This window comes from Geotrypetes seraphini, chromosome 3 (assembly GCF_902459505.1).
Source record: "Geotrypetes seraphini chromosome 3, aGeoSer1.1, whole genome shotgun sequence".
Taxonomy (NCBI): domain Eukaryota; kingdom Metazoa; phylum Chordata; class Amphibia; order Gymnophiona; family Dermophiidae; genus Geotrypetes; species Geotrypetes seraphini.
In genome coordinates, this window is record NC_047086.1 from 222,894,928 (window position 1) to 222,916,038 (window position 21,111).

General features: G+C 45.4%; 1 protein-coding gene across 10 annotated transcripts in view; it reads right to left on the bottom strand.

Annotated features, from left to right (window-relative positions):
* The window catches only part of PRPF40B (pre-mRNA processing factor 40 homolog B), a 303,400-nt gene extending 282,940 nt beyond the window's left edge, over window positions 1-20,460 (bottom strand). For 8 of the 10 annotated variants that reach the window (XR_004538654.1, XM_033935778.1, XM_033935781.1 and 5 more), the window contains exons 1-3: window positions 20,275-20,460; window positions 16,561-16,641; window positions 6,598-6,741 (exon numbers count right to left, since the gene is read on the bottom strand). Coding sequence is in view for 9 of the 10 variants with exons in the window: in XM_033935778.1 (XP_033791669.1) it covers window positions 6,598-6,741; window positions 16,561-16,641; window positions 20,275-20,277 (228 nt within the window). In the remaining variant the exon portion in view is untranslated. Of the gene's footprint in view, window positions 1-6,597; window positions 6,742-16,560; window positions 16,642-19,759; window positions 20,059-20,274 lie in introns of those variants that run through there. The other 2 variants (XM_033935780.1, XM_033935782.1) reach the window with 2 other exon arrangements.
* Window positions 20,461-21,111: the final 651 nt, after the last annotated feature.

Consider the following 21,111-nt stretch of genomic DNA (forward strand, 5'->3'; position numbering starts at 1 on the left):
GCAATAAGTTGCGCTGCCACCGCTGAAAGTACTGCCGGGGGATTTCTATAGGCAAAACTTGAAAGAAATATAAAAACTTAGGGAGAATCAGCATCTGAGTTACCTCCATTTGCCCCAGCCAAGACACATGTAATTTATCCCACCATTCCATATCTCTAGACAGGGATGCCACCAATGGGATATAATTAAGTTGAAATAGCGACGTCCAATCCACCCCCAGCTGGATACCCAAATATCGTAGAGGGCCTTTAACCCACCAAAAAAGGCACTACCTTTTTGATACCTGGTATATCCGAATCTGCGACTGATATATTCAATATCTCTGTTTTAGTCAGATTAGCTTTGAATCCTGATAAAGCCCCATAGTCCGTCATAAGGTTCTGGAGAGTTTTAAGCAAACTCTCCGAACGTTCCACAATGGCTAAAATATCATCAGCAAATAAAGACAATTTATGCTTGTGCCCCTGTATCGTTATACCCCACACCCGATCTGACAGGTGGATCTTTTGCGCAAGAGGCTCAATTACCAATGTGAATAGCAAAGGCGATAACGGGCATCCCTGCCTCATTCCCCTCCGTAACTCAAAGGGGGAGGAATAGACCCTGTTGATTTTAACACAAGCCATGAGTCCATTATATAGAGATAAAATCCAAGACACATAGTGAGCCTCCAAGCCCATATGCCGGAAGACCGCTTCCATAAACCACCAATCCACGTGGTCAAAAGAATTTCCGGCATCCACCACCACCGTTACCCAGGATTCCTCATTGCGTCAGGCCTGCCAGACCAAATTCAAGACTTTACGGATTCCATCCGCCACCTGCCTCCCCCCTATGAACCCCACCTGGTCAGGGTGAATAAGCGCCGGCATATGAAGCAACAAACGATCAGCCAGTACACGAGCAAAGATTTTTGTATCAATACCCAACAGGGAGATTGGCCTATAACTCCCACACTGGGTGGCATCCTTCCCAGGCTTAGGCAAAATCGTGATCCCCACCAAGCGCATAAAGAAAGGCAATTGGGCACCCTCCCTCATATTATTATATAACCTCTCCAATAGGGGCGCCACCAAGGTGGACATCTTTTTATAAAACAACCCCGTAAACCCATCTAACCCTGGGGATTTCCCTGGTTTCAGCTGTTTAATCACATTATGCACCTCCTCCAAGGTACTATCCTTATCCAACCCCTGAGCCTCAGACTCCATTAAAGATGCCAAACCCAAGTCCCTGAGGTAGTGTCCAATCTCCGCCTCCAATCCCTGACTCTCCGGTGTGTAAAGCTGGTGATAAAATTCACAAAAGCGTTTTTGAATGGCTGCCTCAGCTGTCAATGTCTGGCCCGTGCTTTCCTTAATAGCCATAATATTAGATTGTGTTTGCTGAAGGCGAAGACGATGGGCCAGCAATTTCCCTGCTCAATTGCTGGATTCAAAAAACTGCAGGCAAAGTCGCTCAAGATTAAATTGGATCTCTTCATCCTCCAACTTCCCCAGTTCCGCCCTAACTTCCCGGATCCAAATTCCAAGGGAAGCTCTCCCCTGACCCCCTTTTATGTTGATCCACTAACCGGCGCAAAGTCTCTCGCAAAACTCTGTTCCTTCTGTAATTTAAGCTGTTTCTTATGAGCAGCCATAGAGATAAGCTCCCCCCGTAGCACGGCCTTCAAACTCTACCAGATCGTGATCAGGGAATAGTGATCCAAAATAACTCTCTCCTCCTTGCGGACCAGCAACGCTCCCTTAATAAACTATCGTTCAATTTCCAGTAGCGATCCCCTGCCCTCGGGGTCCCCCAGCTCACATCCATCCAGATCGGAGCATGATCAGACCACCCAATGTCTTCAATGTGGGACCCCAGTAGTCTACCTCCCCACCCCTTATTCAAGTACAGCATATCTATTCGGGTATAAACCTCATGAACCGGGGATTAATAAGAGTAATCCTTGCCCATCCAGTGCTGAGATCTCCAGCCATTCACCACATTAAGTTTGTCCACAAAATGCTTAAGACACTTCCTATCCGATTTAAGCCTATCCCCCCCCAGCCCCGGTAGTCCCATCTAGGATCACTGACCAAATTAAAATCTCCTCCCACAATCACCGACCCCTTCTTTACCAGCAGTACCTTGGCCAATACCTCATCAAAGAAGGAACTCAAAGTGCCAATTCCCATTGATCTGATCCAGCCAAATAACCCATCGCCCCCCCCCCCCCAACCCTCCTTTCCTGTTCCGGCACTAGTTTAAGATGTTTAGCAAACAAGATACCCACCCCAGCCTTCTTCCGCTCCTTCCTATTGGAGGCACAGACCCTACCCGGATATTCTCAATACTGTACTAACTTTTCCCCTCGATTTCACAAAATGAGTGTCCTGAACAAAACTGATATCAATCTTCAAACTCTTCAATTCTTTTAACAATAACTGGCATTTACAGGGCATGTTAAGACTCTTAACATTAAAGCTGCCCACTCTCAAAGTATCAGCTCCCAGAACTCCAACTCCACACCATTCACCCCTCTTCCCCCACCCCCCAAACTGACCACATAAAACCTTGCTGTTACCCCCCGCCCCACCAGTCCCTCACCCACTACCTCTGTGTCCCCTCCATGACTTTGGGTGACCCCACCAAAGCCCACTCCCCCTCTACCTCCCCCATCCCAGAAGGACCCCACAACAAGCACTCACTACAGTCGCTCCCCTCCATACAGGATTCCCCTCACTTTCGCCCCTAAGCACACCCCAATACAAAGCCTAGCCTGCCTGCACAATCCCAATGCCCCAGACCTCCGGGGATGTCAAAACATGGCAAGTCTCAGCTTCTCCTCGGGTAGCCGGCCTATCACCACTGTCTGCCGGTGCCACTGCAGCTGCCCGATGCACTGGCCGCCGCTGGCGGGAACGCGCTGGACCATCTCTCCAACGGAACCGCTCCAAAGGCCTGACCGTTGGTTTCCCCAGGGCTGGATCCTCTGCACTCTGCAGCCCTTCTCTCCTCAGCAGCGCCCCACTTCTGCTATTGTAGTGACTCTTTTATATGCCCCATTAATGGTAATCAGGAGCCCAAAAGGAAACAACCAGCGATACCTTAAATTATGTTTTTTCAAAAGCGGCACTAGCGGACAAAATTCCCAGCGCCGCTGTAAGGTTATCGCTGATAAATCTTGGAACACTTCCACTTTATGCCCCTTCCAATCAAAAGAGCCTATCTCTCTGGCCTTCCGCACCATCCGGTCCTTATCCAGAAACTTAAGTAGACAGGCAATTATGTCTCTAGGGAAATCAGCTTTCTTGGGCCCCAGAGTACATTGGGCCCTATCCACCTTCACCCCAGAAATCGTGCCAGCAGTGACCCCACCGGCGGGAAAAGAGTGCTAAAGATCTCTTGGACCACTTGCGCTGAATCTTGGTAATCATCTGTTTCAGGCACCCCTCTAATGCGTACATTGTTTCTGCGCGACCAGTTCGCCAGGTCCTCCACTTGCGCAAAACAGTCTTGCCAATCCTTCTGAGCCGCATCAAAAGCCTAGCTCAGATCCTGCACCACCTCTTCTTCCTCTCCAATGTACTTCTCCGACTCCTCCACTCTCCCCAGAAAGTCAGTAAAGTCCTGCCTAATTTCTTTGACAACCTCTTTTATCTTGCTTTTCACTGCTACCACTTCATGTTTGATGTCTGTGGCCCCTGCTGAAGATCTGACTTGATAACAGACACTGAAGATTCCGTGCGTCTCAGTCTCGGAGAAGCACCCCGCTCCGATTAGTCCTCAGATGCGCTCTCCCCAGACTCTCGCACGGACGCACTGGAGGCCCCGCGCAAATGGCGCAGGCCGCCCTTCTCCGCTCCTTTATCGGGCTGTCTCCCCTTGTCAATCTTTTTTTTTGGATGCCATTTTTTAAGCATGGTCTGCTCTGGGCTGCTGTTGAAGGGACCCTGTACCAGGACGAAGCGCACAACTGCTTCTGGAAGGTAGGGGATCGCACTCGGAGGTCAGAGCTCCCACTCTAACCTGCCATCATGCAACGTTACATCACCGGAAGTCACCTAAACAAATTATTAAGGATCACAATGGCTAATTATACAGTATACCCCCGTGATTTCGCGATTCACGGGCTCAGTCATTTGTAATATTTTCTGACCGCCTCTTCCGGTCAGAAAATACCACGAATGACTGACCAATGGAAAAGCTCTCTACGCTAAGCCAGCCTTCCCTTACTCAACCTGCGGTCTTTCCTGGTCGTGCACCTCCCACGCCCCCTCCCACTACAAGTAGAGCAAATAAATCACCACCAAAAATCACCACCACCAATCTCCAGAAGACGCCGCCGACTAAGGCAACCAGGGCACCTTTGCTGGGGCTGGTCATGGGGAAACCTTGATGGTCAGCACTAATGCTGCCCGATTCAGGAAAAAAAATTTTGATTCGATTCAGCCTATTGAATTGGTTTTTCGATTCGATTTTCCTGCCCAATTGGGTGTTTTTTTCAAACATCCTGGTGGGTTTATTTTATAGCTTCTTCACCCCCTTTGCCTTCTCCAAACCACACTGGCGCTGTGGTATAAACAAAATAAACAAATAAAAAAGACTTTTCCTCTCTCTATTAAATCCTAGCTCAGGTTTGCGGTCTAACACCAACTCTGGCAGGATACACGTTTCAAATATGATATATTGTGATCACAAAACAGAAAATAAAATTAGTTTTTCTACCTTTTATTGTCTGGTCATTATTCAAATCTTGTTGGTCCCAGGCTCTGGTTGTCTTCTGATAACTTGCTTGCCAGGGTCTCATTCTTTCTTCTTTCTCCGTGCTAACCATCCAACTGCCATCTCTGTCCTCCCCTTCCGTTTTCCTTCCCTCCCCAGGAGGTCTGGCATCTTTACTTTTTTTTGTTTCCCTCCCCAGATCCACCTTTTCTTAACTACCCTTTCATCCAGCATCTCTCCCTCCTTCCCCACCATCCAAAGGTCCACCATCTCTTCCTTTCTTTTCCCAACTACCCTCTTATCCAGTATCTCTATCCCCCCCTCCACACCATCCCTTGTGTCCAACTTCTCTCCCTTTCTGTTCCTTCCCTCCCTAAATTCCATTATCCATCATCTCTCTCCCTCCTCTATTTTTAGACCCATTATTTCTTCCCCCCCAAAGACCGTCATATGCACGTTTCTTTGAACCCCCCCCTTCGCTCCCTCCCTCCGTGTACTTCTACACCAGGGCCCCCCTCTCTTGAAGGTCTGTCCCCCCCTGAAGGCCTACACCTCCCCCGAAGGCCTGCACCCCACCCCTGAAGGCCTGCCTGTCACCCCTGAAGGTGTGTGTCATAATCCTTGAAGGCCTGTCCACCCCCTTGAAGGCCAGCATCCTCCCCTTGAAGGCCTGCATCCCCCCTGAAGGCCTGCCTGCCTGTCCCCCCTGAAGACCTGTCTCCCCCTTGAAGGCCTGTCCCTCCCTTGAAGGCCTGTCCCCTCCCTTGAAGGCCTGCATCCCCCCGAAAGCCTGTCCCCCCCTTGAAGGCTTGTTCCCCCCCTTGAAGGCCTGCCTGTCCCCCCTGAAGGCCTGCCCCACCCCCCACCCCGAAGGACTGCTCACCCCCCTCCGGGAAGGTCTGCGTGTTCCCCTGGACTCCCACTGGTGTCCAGCTTCCCCCCTGGCCTCTCCACACCGTTTACCTTATAGAAGCAGCCTGCAGACAAGATCATGAAGCCAGCGATCTTTGCACTGCTTTTGAGCTGTTTCCTCCGCCGCGGTCCCACCCCTTTTCTGACATCAGAGGCAGGATTGCGGCAGAGGAAACAGCTCAGAAGGAGTGCAAAGATCGCTAGCATCACGATCTTGTCTGCAGGCTGCTTCTATAAGGTAAACAGTGCAGGGAGGCCAGGGAGGGAAACTGGACGCCGGGGGGTGGTGGGGAACCGGACGCCAGGGGGGAAGCCGAACACCAGCACTAATCGGCTGTCCATCCCCCCCTTGCCCTCTAAAGCAGGTGTGGCAGCGGCCGGCCAGCAAGAGCAGCGCAAACTGTAGTGTCTTCTGTGGCCTGATGAGGCACATGAGACCGGAGGTGAAAGGCAAATTTTTTGTTTCTTAAATTGGGGACGAAGCAAGAGAGGTGGAGGAGTGGCGATTACAGTACTCTTCCGAAATTTGCGGTTTTTCAACATTCATGGTCACTCCACAAACGTAACCTCTGAAAATTTCAGGGGAGTACTGTATACCAAAACACAGTTGGATGATCTTATGGACAAGTGGATTAACCTTCAATTTTGCTGACTTGCAGCTTTTAGGATCTACTGTATCAAAACATCAATACTGACTTATAAACAAGTGGACTAAGCTAAAAACCAATTTTACTGATTTTTTCACTAGACTGAACGGACTATCTCCACTGGCCACAACAAGAACAACTGGGCCAACCACTTTGTCCATACGGCCATCCAGAATTTTTCAACAGTGAAAGAACAGTAAAAATTGATGATATTAACATTTAGAAGCCCATCCACATATTCCATAATATAAAACAGGTTCAAACTAAAACTTAAGAGCCCCAAAGATAAAGAAGCCCAACCTGGGGGCATAGGGGGGATTGCTGTACCAACCTGGCTTAAAGGTGGTGGTCCTGCCATGGGTGGCATCATTGGAGGCATCATACCTGGGGGCATAGGGGGGATTGCTGGTGGTCTCTGACCCATTGGAGGCATTCCCATTGGGGGGAATGGAGGAGGCATTCCAGGGGGTGGCATCTGTAATTCAGAAGTTCAAATATGAGAAAACTCTTACTGAGCTTAATTCATTTCTAGTCCTCTAAATTCCCATGTGTTTCCCAAAACATTTGTGGTTCATTTTAGAACAGGAACCTTACCAATTTCTGCTGTGAAGCCCAAACTATCCCATATTGCAATCTGTGAGTAATAAATTTCATAATATCAAATATTGCACATCATCCCTGTATATGACTTTTCAAATTAGGAGACCTGGGCAGGTGGCTCAGTGGTAGTACTGTCTACTACCATATGGAAGGTTCCCTAGTTTGATCCCCATGTCAGGCAAGCGTGGAGATGCCACAAAAGCTACTCAGCACTCAAGAAAGAGATATTTGGTGACTGAATTCATGCTTTGTTTTAATTGTATTTAATTTATTGAGTGCATAAATAATCACACTGTAATTATTATACTGGTGTACCTCACTTGGAAGTTATTTAGTACAGGTAGTCCCTGTTTTACGAATATCCGACTTACATCGGACTTGAACTTATGAACGGGGTTCCTGCTCTACCTTCGGGAGGGAGACTTCTGGTTTAGCTGAGGGATACACATAGGAGCCACTGCCCATGGCTTTGTGCAGAGAAACAACTGCGGCTGGAAGGAGGAGGGAGCCATCCAGAAGGTAAACACCCGCCAGAGGGAGGCACGTACTTGGGGCACAGAATGGAGGGAGGGAGAGAGGGAGGCGCATTGGGACACGGGAGGGAGAGGGGTGCATTGAGACTCGGGAAGGAGGGAGCACAAACTTTGGACAAAGGGGCGTGAACTTCGGACACAGAATGGAGGGAGGGCAGGGAGCATGAGCTATAGGATGGAAGAATGGAGGGAGTGAGGGAAAGAGAATAGAAAGAGTGAATTAGGTGTCAGAGAGAGGGAAAGAGAGAGATGGTGCACATGGGGAGATGAAGAAAGAGAACTGTTGTGCATAGGGAGGGAGAGAGAATTATTAGGCATGCTGGTGGGAGAGGAGTGAGGTAGAGATTAATTGGGGAGAGATGAGAGGGAGTAATGTTGGATGTGGAGGTGGAGAGGGAACAGTGGGATGGATGGAAAGGGATGCAAGAAGGGCCTCAAGGAGGTGGAGAAGGTGGGAAGACTACTAGAATCTGAGTTACATACAAATTCAATGTAAGAATGGTTTAAAAAACGGAACCCGTTCTTAACCCGGAGACTGCCTGTAATCAAGTTATAAAAACACTGAAGAAAAAAGCCCAAGGCAGCCTCACCGACGAGAAGAGCACAGCAGAAAAGAGGAGTTATGAGGATAAGATGTCAATAATTCAGCCACAGGTGTAAAATTCAAGATACTCTTTATTGATTCTAGCACTGCAAAGTCTCGAAGTCTCGACACTGTTTCAGCATCTATGCCTTTGTCAAAAGTCTTAAAGGCTTATTACTTTATCACATGAATAGAACATTCAACACAGGTCAATGTAAGGAGCGAACAGAGCAGTAACTGGTATCCAAAGCAAAGCTAGTGACCCTCAGAGCTTGAATAGAGCTTGTAGCTACTCGCGTGACCTGCTGAAAGCAGAGACTAGATCCAGACTGTATGGTCATGATGATCTACATATGCATCATCTTCCTTTCTTTCTTTCTTTTTTTTTCTCTCAGTTCCTCTGAGAAAGAGAGAGAGAAAATTCTTCAAATCCAGATTAATCCTAAGGCAGGCAAAGCCCATACACAGGGTGGGGCTTCAGGAACATTAGATACATCTACAAGAAAGATTACCGAGATAAGAATCTAATTTTTCTTTCTAGTGCGATTTGTCTAGTGGGCCTGAACGCTAGGGACGTACCAAAGCAGCCCCCAGCATTTAGAGTGGGCCCACTGCACCTGCCTTTAAGACAGAGGCCCTGAAAGTGGTGTCCTTCCCAGCCGATACATCCACTCTATAGAACAGTGTCTCTCAAACTTTCTAGAGCCAGGGCACACTAAAGGTAGTGGCCATGGCTTGAGGCACCCAGAAGTGCGCGGAAGTCACTGTGATGACATCACACATATGCATGACATCATCACGTCGATGTCCACGCATGTGCAGTGGCCCTCCAGATGGGCCCTGAGATGCCAGTAGGGGGTGCCAGCAGGGAAGAGGGCTGGAGAGAAGGAGAGGCACTGGTGCCAGCTGATTGCCTACAGCAGTGTTTCTCAACTACTTCAAGCTAAGTACCCCCTAAGTCTAACAAATATCAACTAAGTACCCCAACCATAGACCTCCCTAGGCCCACCCAAGCTCTGCGCCAGATCCCATCCCCTTTACTAATTGTAATGAAAGTTTTTCCATTCATTTTTCATATACACACAATATACACAGCAGATATAAATTCTCAAAACTGACACATTTTAATCTCTATATTGAAAATAAAATCATTTTACCTATTGGCGATCCTCTGCAGGCTCCTGTAATTAGCTTTAAAAGTGAGACCAGGAGGCCAGGGGGGAAGCCAGAGGACGCTAGAGAGAAGGGGGAAAACATGCAGGCCTTCAACGAATCGGGCAGCGCTGGTGCTGTACCGCGTAGGGAAGTCAGCTGACAGGTGCCTCTCTTCCTCCTCAGTGTGCCGCGGCACACTTAGAATCTCAGGGGACACACAAGTGTGCCTTGGCAACCAGTTTGAGATACACTGCTATAGAACCTGGTGAAAGTATGAAGGGTAGACCAGGTAGCTGGCTATACAAATCTTCTCTGGAGAGACAGCCCTAGTTTCTGCCCATGAGGCAGCAATTCCTCTAATGGAGTGTGCTTTCAATGCAATTGGTGGTTGTTTACCACAGCTCATATACACAGAGGAAATGGCCATTTTAAACCATCTGGAAATCAAGGCTTTAGACGCCGACCTCCCTTTCTTGGCATGACTTGAGAACAAAAATGTGATCGAAAAGGCGAAAGAAAATTTGTAACTCTGAGGTATCGAAGAAGCACTCACTTGACATCCAGTAAATGTAACACTTTATCCTTTTTCTTTGACCCCCATGGGGCGAAAAGTGGGCAAATAGACTTCCTGATTAACATAGAAGGACGAGACTACCTTTGGTAAGAAAGATGAGACCATGTGTAAGGAGAGCTCTACTTCCGTGAAATAGCTTGTAACTCAGAAACTCATTTTGCCGATGTAATCACCAGGAATACTGTCTTGACTGTAAGATCCAGGAGGGAAGCCTCTTGTAAGGGTTCATACGGAGCAATACTGAGAGCTTGCAACATGATGTTAACGTTCCAGAAAGAGAAAGGGGAATGCACCAGAGGACGCAACCGCAGAGCCCCTTTAATGAGCTAGGCAACATCTTGGAGCCCCTTTAATAAACCAGGCCACATCTTGGTGAGAGGCCAAGGAGCCTCGTTCCCCTCAAGCTTGGATAAAGGAAAGACCTGCTACCTGCACTTTCAGATAACCTACCGAGAGCCCCTTCTAAAGTCCCTCCTGCAAAAAGTCCAGGACTACCAAAATCAGAGCTTGCCAGGGATCTACATGCTTTGCCACACATCAGCATTGAAAGGACTTCCAGGCCTTAGCATACCATGGACAGTTTCTTAGCTTTGAGCAAAGTGGTAATGACCACGTCTGAATAACTCTTGCTTGTTAGGGCTGCCTGTTCAAGAGTCATGCCATAAGCTCAAAGTGTTCCGATTAACAATAGGAACTGCTCCCTGAGTAAGAAGATCCAATTGGACCAGAAGTCTGAGGCCTTCGTCCCTCTGGAGATGAACTAGAGGACTATCAAACTGGGTTGGATCGCAATCCTGCAAATGACTTGACCAAGCATGGGCCACAAGGGAAACACATACAAGAGCTTGTTCTCCAGCCACAATTGGCCTAATGCATCCAATCCCTTGCTCCTGAGCTTGGATCTTCGGCTGTAAAAATGAGGTGTCTTGGTGTTCACTGCCGAGGCTATCAGATCCATCTGTGGAGGCCTCCCGCCGCAAAACTATGATGTCGAACACCTGTGGAGACAAGAGACCATTCCCTCAGGTCGAGAGTCTACCAGCTGAAAAATTTGGCCTGCACATTTTCCATTCCTGCCATGTGCATGGCTGAGAAAGCCTGCAAGTGAGCCTCTACCCACCAGAAGAGAAGCTGAGCTTCTAGATGCAATGGGGCACTTCTGGTGCCTCCTTGCCTGTTGACATATGCTACCACTGTTGCGTTCTCTGAGAAGACTCTGAATACCTTGCCTTCCAAAGACTTTTCTAGTGCCTGAAGCACTAGACAAATGGCTCTGAGTTTCAGGCGATTTATGGACCACTGAGCCAGAGTCTAATGTCCCTGGACTAGTTGTCTGTTGCCGTGACCCCCCCTCTCCCCCCCTGCAACCGTAAAGGTTGGCATTGTCATTAGTATCTCCTAGGAAGGGAAGTAAAGAGGCATACCCGTGGAAAGGGCAGCTGGTCTCAGCCAGGGGAGAGATTGTTGTAGCGAGTCCGACTGAGGGGACCAGTGAGAGAGAAGAGAATCTTGGAGAGGTCTCATGTGCGCTTTGGCCCAATGAACCACCTCTATAGTTGCCGCCATCAACCCCAGGACCTGCAAATAATGCCACACCATGGGAGCCGTTCTTTGTAGTAGCTAAGAAATATGCTTCTGGAGCTTGTCTGTGAGGTTCTGGAAGAAATACTCATCCCAAGGCCATGTCGAACAGGACTCCCAGGTACTCCTGGCACTGAGTCGGTTCTAGTTGTCTCTTCTTGAAGCTGACTATCCAGCTCAAGCTCTTAAGGAGTTGAACCACTCTCAAAACTGTCAGTTTTATTTCCTTCTTTGATGAAGCTCTGATAAACCAATCATCCAAATATGAGTGCACCTGAAACCCAGCCTTGCAGAGGTGCGCTGTTACCACCACCATCATCTTGGTAAAGGTGCAAGGTACCTTGGCCAAGCTGAAGGGAAGCATGGAGAACTGAAAATGCTGCTCCAACACATGAAATCACAAGTACCTCCTGTGGGCCAGGAAAATGGGAATGTGAAGATAGGCCTCTTATCAGATCAAGGGAGGCAAGAAATTCCGCTGGAGCCACTGCCACTATGACTGACCGAACAGTCTCCATGCGAAAGTGCGGTGTCTTAATAGATGCATTGACCAACTTGCGGTCTAGAATCAGTCTGCAGTCATCTGAGACTTTCTTTAGCATAATGAAGTATATAAAGTATTTGTTCAAACCCAAGTCTGCATCCAGGACCGGCTCTATGGCCCAAAGAACAGTAGCCTTTTCACCTTAGTCTGAACTTTGAGAGCTCTCTCCAGCCAGCCAGAGACATTACAAAGCAGTCTGGCGGGGGCGCAAAGAATTCGATATTGTACCCCCACCCAGATTACATCTAGAACCCAGCGGTCTGTGCCAATCTAAGACCAGACTGACCAAAAGGCCGAAAGCCTGCCCCTATCTTGGGGAGCTTAGCCTCTAGCCTGGCATCATTGTGCTTTCTTAATGGCTGGTGAGGGGCAATAGCCTGAGGCTTACAGTCTCCTGCTCCCACTGAACCTCTGACGCAATCCACAAAAGGGTCTTTGTGTCATTTGTCTTACTGAATACATACAAAATCTCCAGAAGCCTCAAAAATTGCCCCGACCCAAACTCCGGGCTGTCCGGGGTCTGCTGTCCAGTAAGGTTTTGGGTTGATGGTCCATCACACTGACCATCAGGTCATCTAGACCCTTGCCAAACAGCATTTGTTCCTGAAATGGAAGCCTGTTAGCGTGGCTTTAGAGGTAGCATCTCCTGCCCACTGTCTGATCCAGAGCATTCGTCGGGTAGAGATAGCATAGGCCAAGACCTTGCTTATAACTCTGATAAGATTATAGAGAGCATCAGCAATATAATTCACCCAGAAAGGAGCTTTTGGGGATCTTCCCAATCTATCGGGTCAGAGGTCCAAGACAGGCAAGTATGACAAACGAATGCCATAAAGGAAGATGCGGCTGCCACCTTAATCCCTAGGACCAAAGCTTCAAATTGAGCACTTTGCAGTCTTGAGGATCCATTAACAGCACCCTTCCTTCATTAGGAAGGGAGGTTTGTTTAGTGACCTGCACCATCAGTGAATCTACTTTCAGCTGCATAAACAGCCATTGGATATAGCTTGGCCATAGTTTTAATCACTCGAAGAGACCTCACTCTGGCGACTCCAAGAAATCAATGACCAGCTTAGTAATGTCCAGATGTAAGAGAAACGACGCAGTGAAGCCACGGAACTGCTCATAACTGAGCATTAAGACAAAGCTGACAGGACTTCCAGTTTTAACTCTTGCAGTGATGTGGAAATAATGCTCAAAAACACCAGCGTACCGTGGGGTCTACCCCGTTATCCAGTGTCACCACCATCTCTTGACTACTATCCTCCTGCAGGGAGACTTTATTGTGAGATAAAAGTGGCATAGAATCGGATTTGCTATCCTCCCAGTCCATGACAGACTGAACCTCCTGGTTCAAGTCTGCATCCTTGTCTGGTCAGGGCACCCGTCGAGGGGAGAACCCCTGCGCCACCGCCACTAGTGTATGCTAACAGCCACTCAGGACCCTCAGCAGTTCAAATAAGCAACCCACATAAGGCTCACAAAATCCAGTATGAAGCCTTGTACTAGGGGTCTTTCTGACCCCAGTAGGGACCCCTGACCTCCTGGGCTCTGCAGCCTCCACATGACTCTGCTTGGTCAATACAGATTTGGAGAGTCCTGGGAGTGGTCGCTTCCCCTGTGGATGCATCACCTGTGGATCCCTAGCACTGGAAGATGCTGAGCCCAAAGCTCCCGCCTCTCCTCCGCGCGCTCTGTCGAATACAGTACATGGATATTCCTCAGCTGGCCATCCAGCGCAAACCTGGCATGATATAGGGGTAAAAAGGTCTAAGGAGTCCATTTCATTTGAGGTAGATGGAAGCAAAAGATTGTTTAAAATCCAAGATGGCTGCTGCCAGAAAAATTGTAAGGCTGACATGTACATGTTCAAAACTGAATTAGCAGAGGAGGGGCCAAGGAAGGTAGCAAGTCCTACGCATGCTCAGTAAGCCAAAGGTTTACTTTAGTTAGGGGAGAGCACCGACACACAGGATCAGTCTACAGACTTCACCATTAAGTGTAGTTGCATTCCCCTGCTATCTACGAAGAACCCTTTTTACAGGTAAGCAACTTTGCTTTCTTGAACATTCTTTTTTTTATTATTTCTCTCCTATATATGAGCCACTCCCTACTTATGGTGTACCGTATATACTCAAATATAAACAGGTATTCTTTTTTTCCCTCCAAAAAGGGGGGTGGGGTGGAAAAGCTTGACTCAAATATAAACCAAGGTTAGAAATTTGGGTTATCAAGGTGAGCCAATCTATAAAGACTGTTCATCCTCCCTCTCTCCCCATCAGCTATCTTGTTAAGTCACTAAACATGATACAAATATCTGTGGTGCATATATCACAACAAGGTCTCTACATAGGAAAACGCAACTACAAGCAACCACAAACTTAAATAAATGTAGACAAAAATCAAACTTAAACCTCAAGATTGGTAAGATAAGCAGTTCAACACCAGAGAAAAAGAAACAGCCCTCTACACTTTGGCATATAAAAAGAAAGCAGTGCAAATTTACAGGAAAACTGCATTTTCTGTTCATAAAATTAAAAATAAAATTCTTTCTTTTCTACCTTTGTTGTCTGGCCATTTTATTCATGTTTATTCCAGTTTCTGCTTTCTTTTGTCTTTTCTTAATTTTCTTTCCAGGGTCTGCAGTCTATCTGCCTCTTCTCTCCTTCCTGCCTTCACTTCCTCTCCTACATCCATCTCTGACTAACATTTTCCTTTCAGTTTTCCTCCATTTATTTTTCTGCATCTCTATCTGCTTCTACATACAGCTTTCCATCTCCCTCATCCTATTATTCTCCAGGGTTTTTTTGCTGACTCTTCCCTCTCCCCCCTTTCAGCATCTTCTCTTTCTCTTTTTTTCCCTTTTATTTTCATTCTTCTAACCAGTATCTACTATCATGCCCCCTCCATCCAGCATATCCTCTCCCCTCTTTCCTCCAACACCTCATCTCTCTCCCTCCACCTCCCTCCAAAATCTCTCCCCATTACCTTTTATCATTTGCTTCTTCCAACACTACCTACCTGGGGCTTTGGGAAATGGGAGTCGCGAGTCAGGGGCAGGTCTAACATGCAGACAGGCAGCCAATTCCTCCCGGCGGCAGTCCTCCATGCTGTTTGCCAGCTGCCGGGAGGAGAGGAGAGTGGGAGTCAGCGGCGTCCAGATTGCAAGCAGTCCTGCCTTTGGTCCTGGTCCCAGTCCTGCTAAACTGTCAGGCAATAATGAAGCCAGACACCGCAGGGGCCTTCCCTTTTGCCAAATTGGTATAGACAGGTCTCGATCCCACACCCCCCTGATTTTGAGGGTCAGGATCGAAACCAGGCCTGCCCCTGACCCACGACTCTATTTCCCATAGCCAGACCTCCGGTAGGCTTAAATTTTGATATTTTTTAAACTACAGTACCGGTAGTTAGAAAAGTACTCAAGTGTAGACTCAAATATAAACAGACACCCATTTTTGGGTCAATTTTTGGCCCAAGAATCTCGGTTTATATTCGAGTATATATGGTAGTCTAAGGAAGAGTTGATTTAATTTCTAAAAATGTGGTTTCCTAAATAAGAATGATTTTGGTTTTTATTCTAGTTTTCTATAGACAAGTGTTTTGCTAGTTATGTTATTTCAAATTTATGAATAAAGAATTTAAAAAAAAAATCAAAATGGAGACCACCTAATGTAACAGGGTATTACTAAAAAAAACACCGATATGTTCTGTAAAATATAATTTTACTTTTGATAACAAAATCCTGGATCCTAAAATGAATGCTATTATTGGTACATGAAGCTAATGATTCTCGTGCACTACTAGAAGTAATCACATGTCAAATATAAAAACTCACAATCAGTGAAGCACGTAAGAGCTTGAATCTTATCTAATTATTCATGAGAATCTTCAGAAAGCTGTGTGGGTCGATGGCTCATCACATAGGCAGCATTCGTCATTGATATTGATAATCGGGTTAGCTGATTGGGTTATTTAAACAGAGAGGCTGCTCAAAGTGACAGCGCAGCCAGGATCTGTAACGAACAGAGGGGATTGAAATTAAATGAATTGGAAATTTTATGAATAGAGGTGGTATTCAGCGATTCAACTGGATAAGAGATTTTACTGATGTCACAAAGGGGGTTGGCTATATAAAACGTGATCAAGAACACCACAGCCATTTTGAAACTGAAGTGACAGACAAGAGATGGTAAGAATTTTTGATTTACACACAGTGAAGCAGATAGAAGGGTTTTTTTTGAACTACGGTATATGTAGTGAATTTATCATGAGAAGTTTTATGTTTCTTTAAATTATATGAAGATGACTTTTTAAATTTGGATGTGAAGTAAGAATTTAATTTAAATTTTTTTATTTGCAACTTTGATACAAAATGTAGCACCTCAACCCTAATGAAGGGGCAAAGCGTGATTTCACATCACAAGTTATAATATATATAAATTATAAAATATTTTGAATGCAAAAAATAACAACACATTTAAAATATTAGGATCAATGACGAATGTTACCTGTGTGATGAGCTATCGACCCACACAGCTTTCTGAAGATCCTCATGAATAATTAGATAAGATTCAAACTCTTATGTTCTTCACTGATTGTGAGTTTTGATATTTGATATGTGATTATCTGAATTGATTCGCCTTAATATCTACTAGAAGTAACAGCATTTGTATTGTATTAATTTACAAAATGTACATTTTTTTCTCCAAAGTAAGAGTACTTACAAAATGAGGTGGTAGCATTGGAGGAGCATTGGGAAAGGAAGCTGGTTGCCCAGATGGGCCACCTCCAGAGTCCGGTGCTGACTGTCAAATATAGAGAAAATAAATATCAATACCTATAAGTCAGTCAATTAGGAAATAAATACATGTAAGCTAGTCAACAGGAGTTTCATATGCAGATTAGAACTAATGGTATGAAATTAGATTCCCCAACAGACACAAAAAAAAAATTCAATATTTCTATCTCGGCCAGATCAACATAAAATTGATATTTAGGTTGAATGATCCAACACAGACATGAATATATAAATATCAATAACCAGTATAGATTCCAGTGAACCAATGAGACCCAATCACTAAAACTGATGCACTAACTCAATGCAGAAAAGGAAAGAAGAGACCAAGCCTCGGGCTGCTAGACAAGAAACAAGAAGAGGCACTGGAGATGTCACCGCCAACTGATGGATACAAGTCTTTTATTCAAAGACTTGTATCCATCAGTTGGCAGTGACATCTCCAGTGCCCCTTCGTGTTTCTTGTATTAACTCAATGACCACAAAACTAAATAAACCGATGACATGTATCACCAAAACAGAGGTCAATGTACCATTAGCCTAATAATCAATGTAGAATACTTTATATCAGCTGGACACCCTCCTCCTACCCTCATTGCTAGGTACTTACTGTATTTATTGCTATTGAAGTCTCTTTTAAGGGTTTGGCAACCTCAGTCTGTCTTGCTGTCTCTTACTGACTTAAATATCGCTGGAATGTAGGAGTAACATAGAAACATGACAGCAGCTAAAGGCCAAATGGCCCATCTAGTCTGGCCATCCACAGTAACCATTATCTCTTTCTCTCTCTGAGAGATCCCACTTGCCTATCCTACGCCTTCTTGAATTCAGACAGTCTCTGTTTCCACCACCACTTCCGGGAGACTGTTCCACGCATCTACCACCCTTTCCGTAAAAAAGTATTTCTTCAGATTACTCCGGAGCCTATCACTTCTTAACTTCATCCTAAGCCCTCTCATTGCAGAGTTTCCTTTCAAATGAAAGAGACTCGACTCATGCGCATTTACATCACGTACATATTTAAACATCTCTATCATATCTCCCCTCTCCCGTCTATCCTCCAAAGTAAACAGACTGAGATCTTTAAGTATGTCCCCATACGCCTAATGACGAAGACCACGCACCATTTTAGTAGCCTTCCTCTGGACCAACTCCATCCTTTTTATATCTTTTTGAAGGTGCTGCATCCAGAATTGTACACAATATTCTAAATACAAATGCTCATAAACAGAGACTGAGTGGGAATTAAAACAAGGTAAAATTAAAATATTGAAATAACTACATAATAAACCAATAAGAGCTTATTGTTTATAACTGATTAGCTATTAGAAAAAATTTTTAAAAATATGTAAACAATCCCACACACACCCTTTCACATCCAGACACTTCAAAACTGAATGCTGAATCACATACAATTCTTAAAAATCTTTGGCAGGGTTACTCAATTCTAGTCCTTGAGGTCCACAGGCAGGTCAGGTTTTCAGGATCTCCATAATGAATATGCATGAGAGAGATTTGCATACCAAAGGAGCAGTGCATGCAAATCTCTCTCATGCATATTCACTGTGAAGATTCTGAAAACCTGTCATGCCTGTGGACTTTTGAGGACTAGAACTGAGTAGCCCTGATCTATACGATCCTTTTACTAAACTGTAGTAAGAATGACATTAGCGGGCCTTTACATTAAGGCCATTTTTACCGAAGCCATAAAAATGCCTTTTTTCAATTATTTTCATTAATGGCCATGCACGTTTATTTAATGCACAGCCATTAAAAAAAAAACCCCAAAAAAACACATGACCACTTAACCACCACCTATTTAGGAAGCAGTAAGGGCTCCTGTGTTAAACATGTGTTAACTGGATAGAACAGGAACATCCCCTCAAAAAATTTAGGAAAAAATAAATAGTGTGCTTAAACTAATGTAGAACATTTTAGCGTGTCCTACATTAGGCTTCTTTTTTTCTGCATTAAGTGTGAATTAACGTTTAACCTAGCTTAGTAAAAGGACCCCTGTGTGGCTAAAGTACTACTAATCTTTTCCATAGTGCTACTAGACTACACAAGCGCTGTACAGTAAACAAGTTGCTGTCTCCATACCTCACCCACCCAGTTGGCTAAATTCATATAGAACTATCTTAAAAGAAAATACTGCTTTTTTCAAAATGTATTAAGCATGAAGCCTCTGAACTTAAAATACCGTGTTTCCCTGAAAATAAAACCTACCCCGAAAATAAGCCCTAGCATGTTTTTCAAAGATGCTTCTAATATAAGCAATAGCCAAAAAATAAGCCCTACTTAAGATCGACCCCGAAGCCACCCCGACACTCCCCAACTCCATCCCTGACACTAGTGCTGCACAATTTGCTAATCATCTCTCCTTTCCTCTCCTCCACCCCAATTCTTCCTCTTTCCTTTATCTCTCCCCCCCCCCCCCCCATGTGCAGCATCTTTCCTCACCTCTCATCCATCTCCTTGTACAGCAGCTCCTGAGGTCTCCAAAAACAGTGGCAGCGCTCTGAACAGGCTGCTTTGCAGCCTTCCCCACCAGGTCCGGGCCTTCCTTCTGAAGCATCTTTCTATTCCTCCCTTTCATCCTTCTGTGCAGCAGAACCCCAAAACACCAGAGGCAGCAGCGCTCTGAAGAGCCCATTCAGAGCGCTGCCACCGCTGCTGTTTTGGAGGTATGTCAGACTCACTGTGGGTAGGTGGGTTTCCGCTGCACAGACAGATGGGAGGGAGGGATAGAAAGATGCTGCAGAGAGAAGGGCCGGCCCCGGAAGGCTGTTTTTGGAGGCCTCGGGAGCTGCTGCAGAAGGGGATGGGTAAGAGGTGAGGAAATATGCTGCACATGGGGCTGGGGAAAGAGGAGTGGAGGAGAGGAAGGAGAGAGATGATTGTTGTACATGAAAAAAATGACATTCCCCCAAAATAAGCCCTAATGAGTTTTTTGGAGCCCAAATTAATATAAGACTGTCTTATTTGGGGGAAAACTTGAATATTTATCCCTCTATATTTATGTATCCCTATATGTGCATCACTGTCATATATTTGTGTATATATAAATAAAAGAGAGATAAAATGTTTGCACTTTCTGAAAAAGACATGAACTACATCCTCCTCCTTACTTATTCACTCTCTTCATGCAGCTCACTGAGCCCATCTCTGGGTTTTGACAGATGTGCCTGCATATCTGCATGGGTCGGTCGCTCTCTCTCTGCAACTCATATATAGCTGTTTTGTACTTCTGAGTATCTGCATCTGACCATGTAAGTATAACTGTCCATGTATCTCTGACTTGATCCCTCCTATTGCAATGGGCCTGATTTACTAAGCTTTCACCCCTCCCCAAAGATAGGGGAAAGCCTCAGTAAATCTAATCCTATAAGTGAGGGGAGTGACCCAACGTGTCTCTCTCTTTGGCTATGAGCGTTCCTCCCTCCCTGCCTTCCCCCGCACGCGTTTGGTCTCTCTTCAGCTCCTCCGCGCCGGAAAGGGGACCGACGCTGCTCATCCCTGGGCTCGAGAGAGGCGGAATAGCAGCAAAGTCCACCCACGCAGCTATTGTTAATTAGCAATAATAATATTTTCCCCCCCAAAAAATAATGCCATTAATTATTAGCGCAAGACAAAGAGACGTTACCATTCCTGGACCAGCCAGCACCGGGCAGGCAGCGGCCCACGCGTTAATAAGAGACGCTCCTATTGGTGGAACGGCAGAAGGGGCGGAGCAGAAAGGGCTACGGATAGGGACACTTTCCGCGCCGGTAGTAGATGAACAGAACTCGGGAAGGACAGGGGGACGGAAGTCGGAATAGATGGACGGACAATCACGTGCACAGCTGGAAGAATGGAACAGAGAGACGAATGCAGAATTATCAAGGCTGAACGATCCCAAAGAGTGATAATTTTTTTAGAGGTTATATACCCAAATGTAACTCATTTTGAGTTAATACTATAAAAAAAAAAATAGTGTGAGCTAAATCCAGTAACTATTCCGGTTTATGAATTTAAAAAGACTTAGGTGTCCTCTATATATTGCAAAGCATCTGAAAGAAGAAACATAACGTTATATTTGCTGTTTTGGTGCTTCCGAAAGGATATGGAAAGAGTGGAGGCAATATAAAAATAATTTTCAAAGATGAATAAACAGTAACCTGAGTATATTTTCTTTTTAGTCTTTGTATTTTTATTGAGAAAATACGTTTTTTTACAAAAACAATATAAACATCAAAATTGATATAACAAGTTTTGTTATCACAACAATTATGAAGAAAAAAGCAAAAGTGCTAACATGAACAAAGTTAAACCTAAGACACTGTGGTGGATATGTCATCTATAGGTAGATAAAATAGACCATTTGTCAGTGTTTTTGGAAAGTAATAAGGATTTTTTGGATAAATAAGTTTCATATGGATATGAGGGTCAGTGAATATTGAGATTTGTTGATAAGTGTGAGTTTATTGAAAGGGATGTAGAG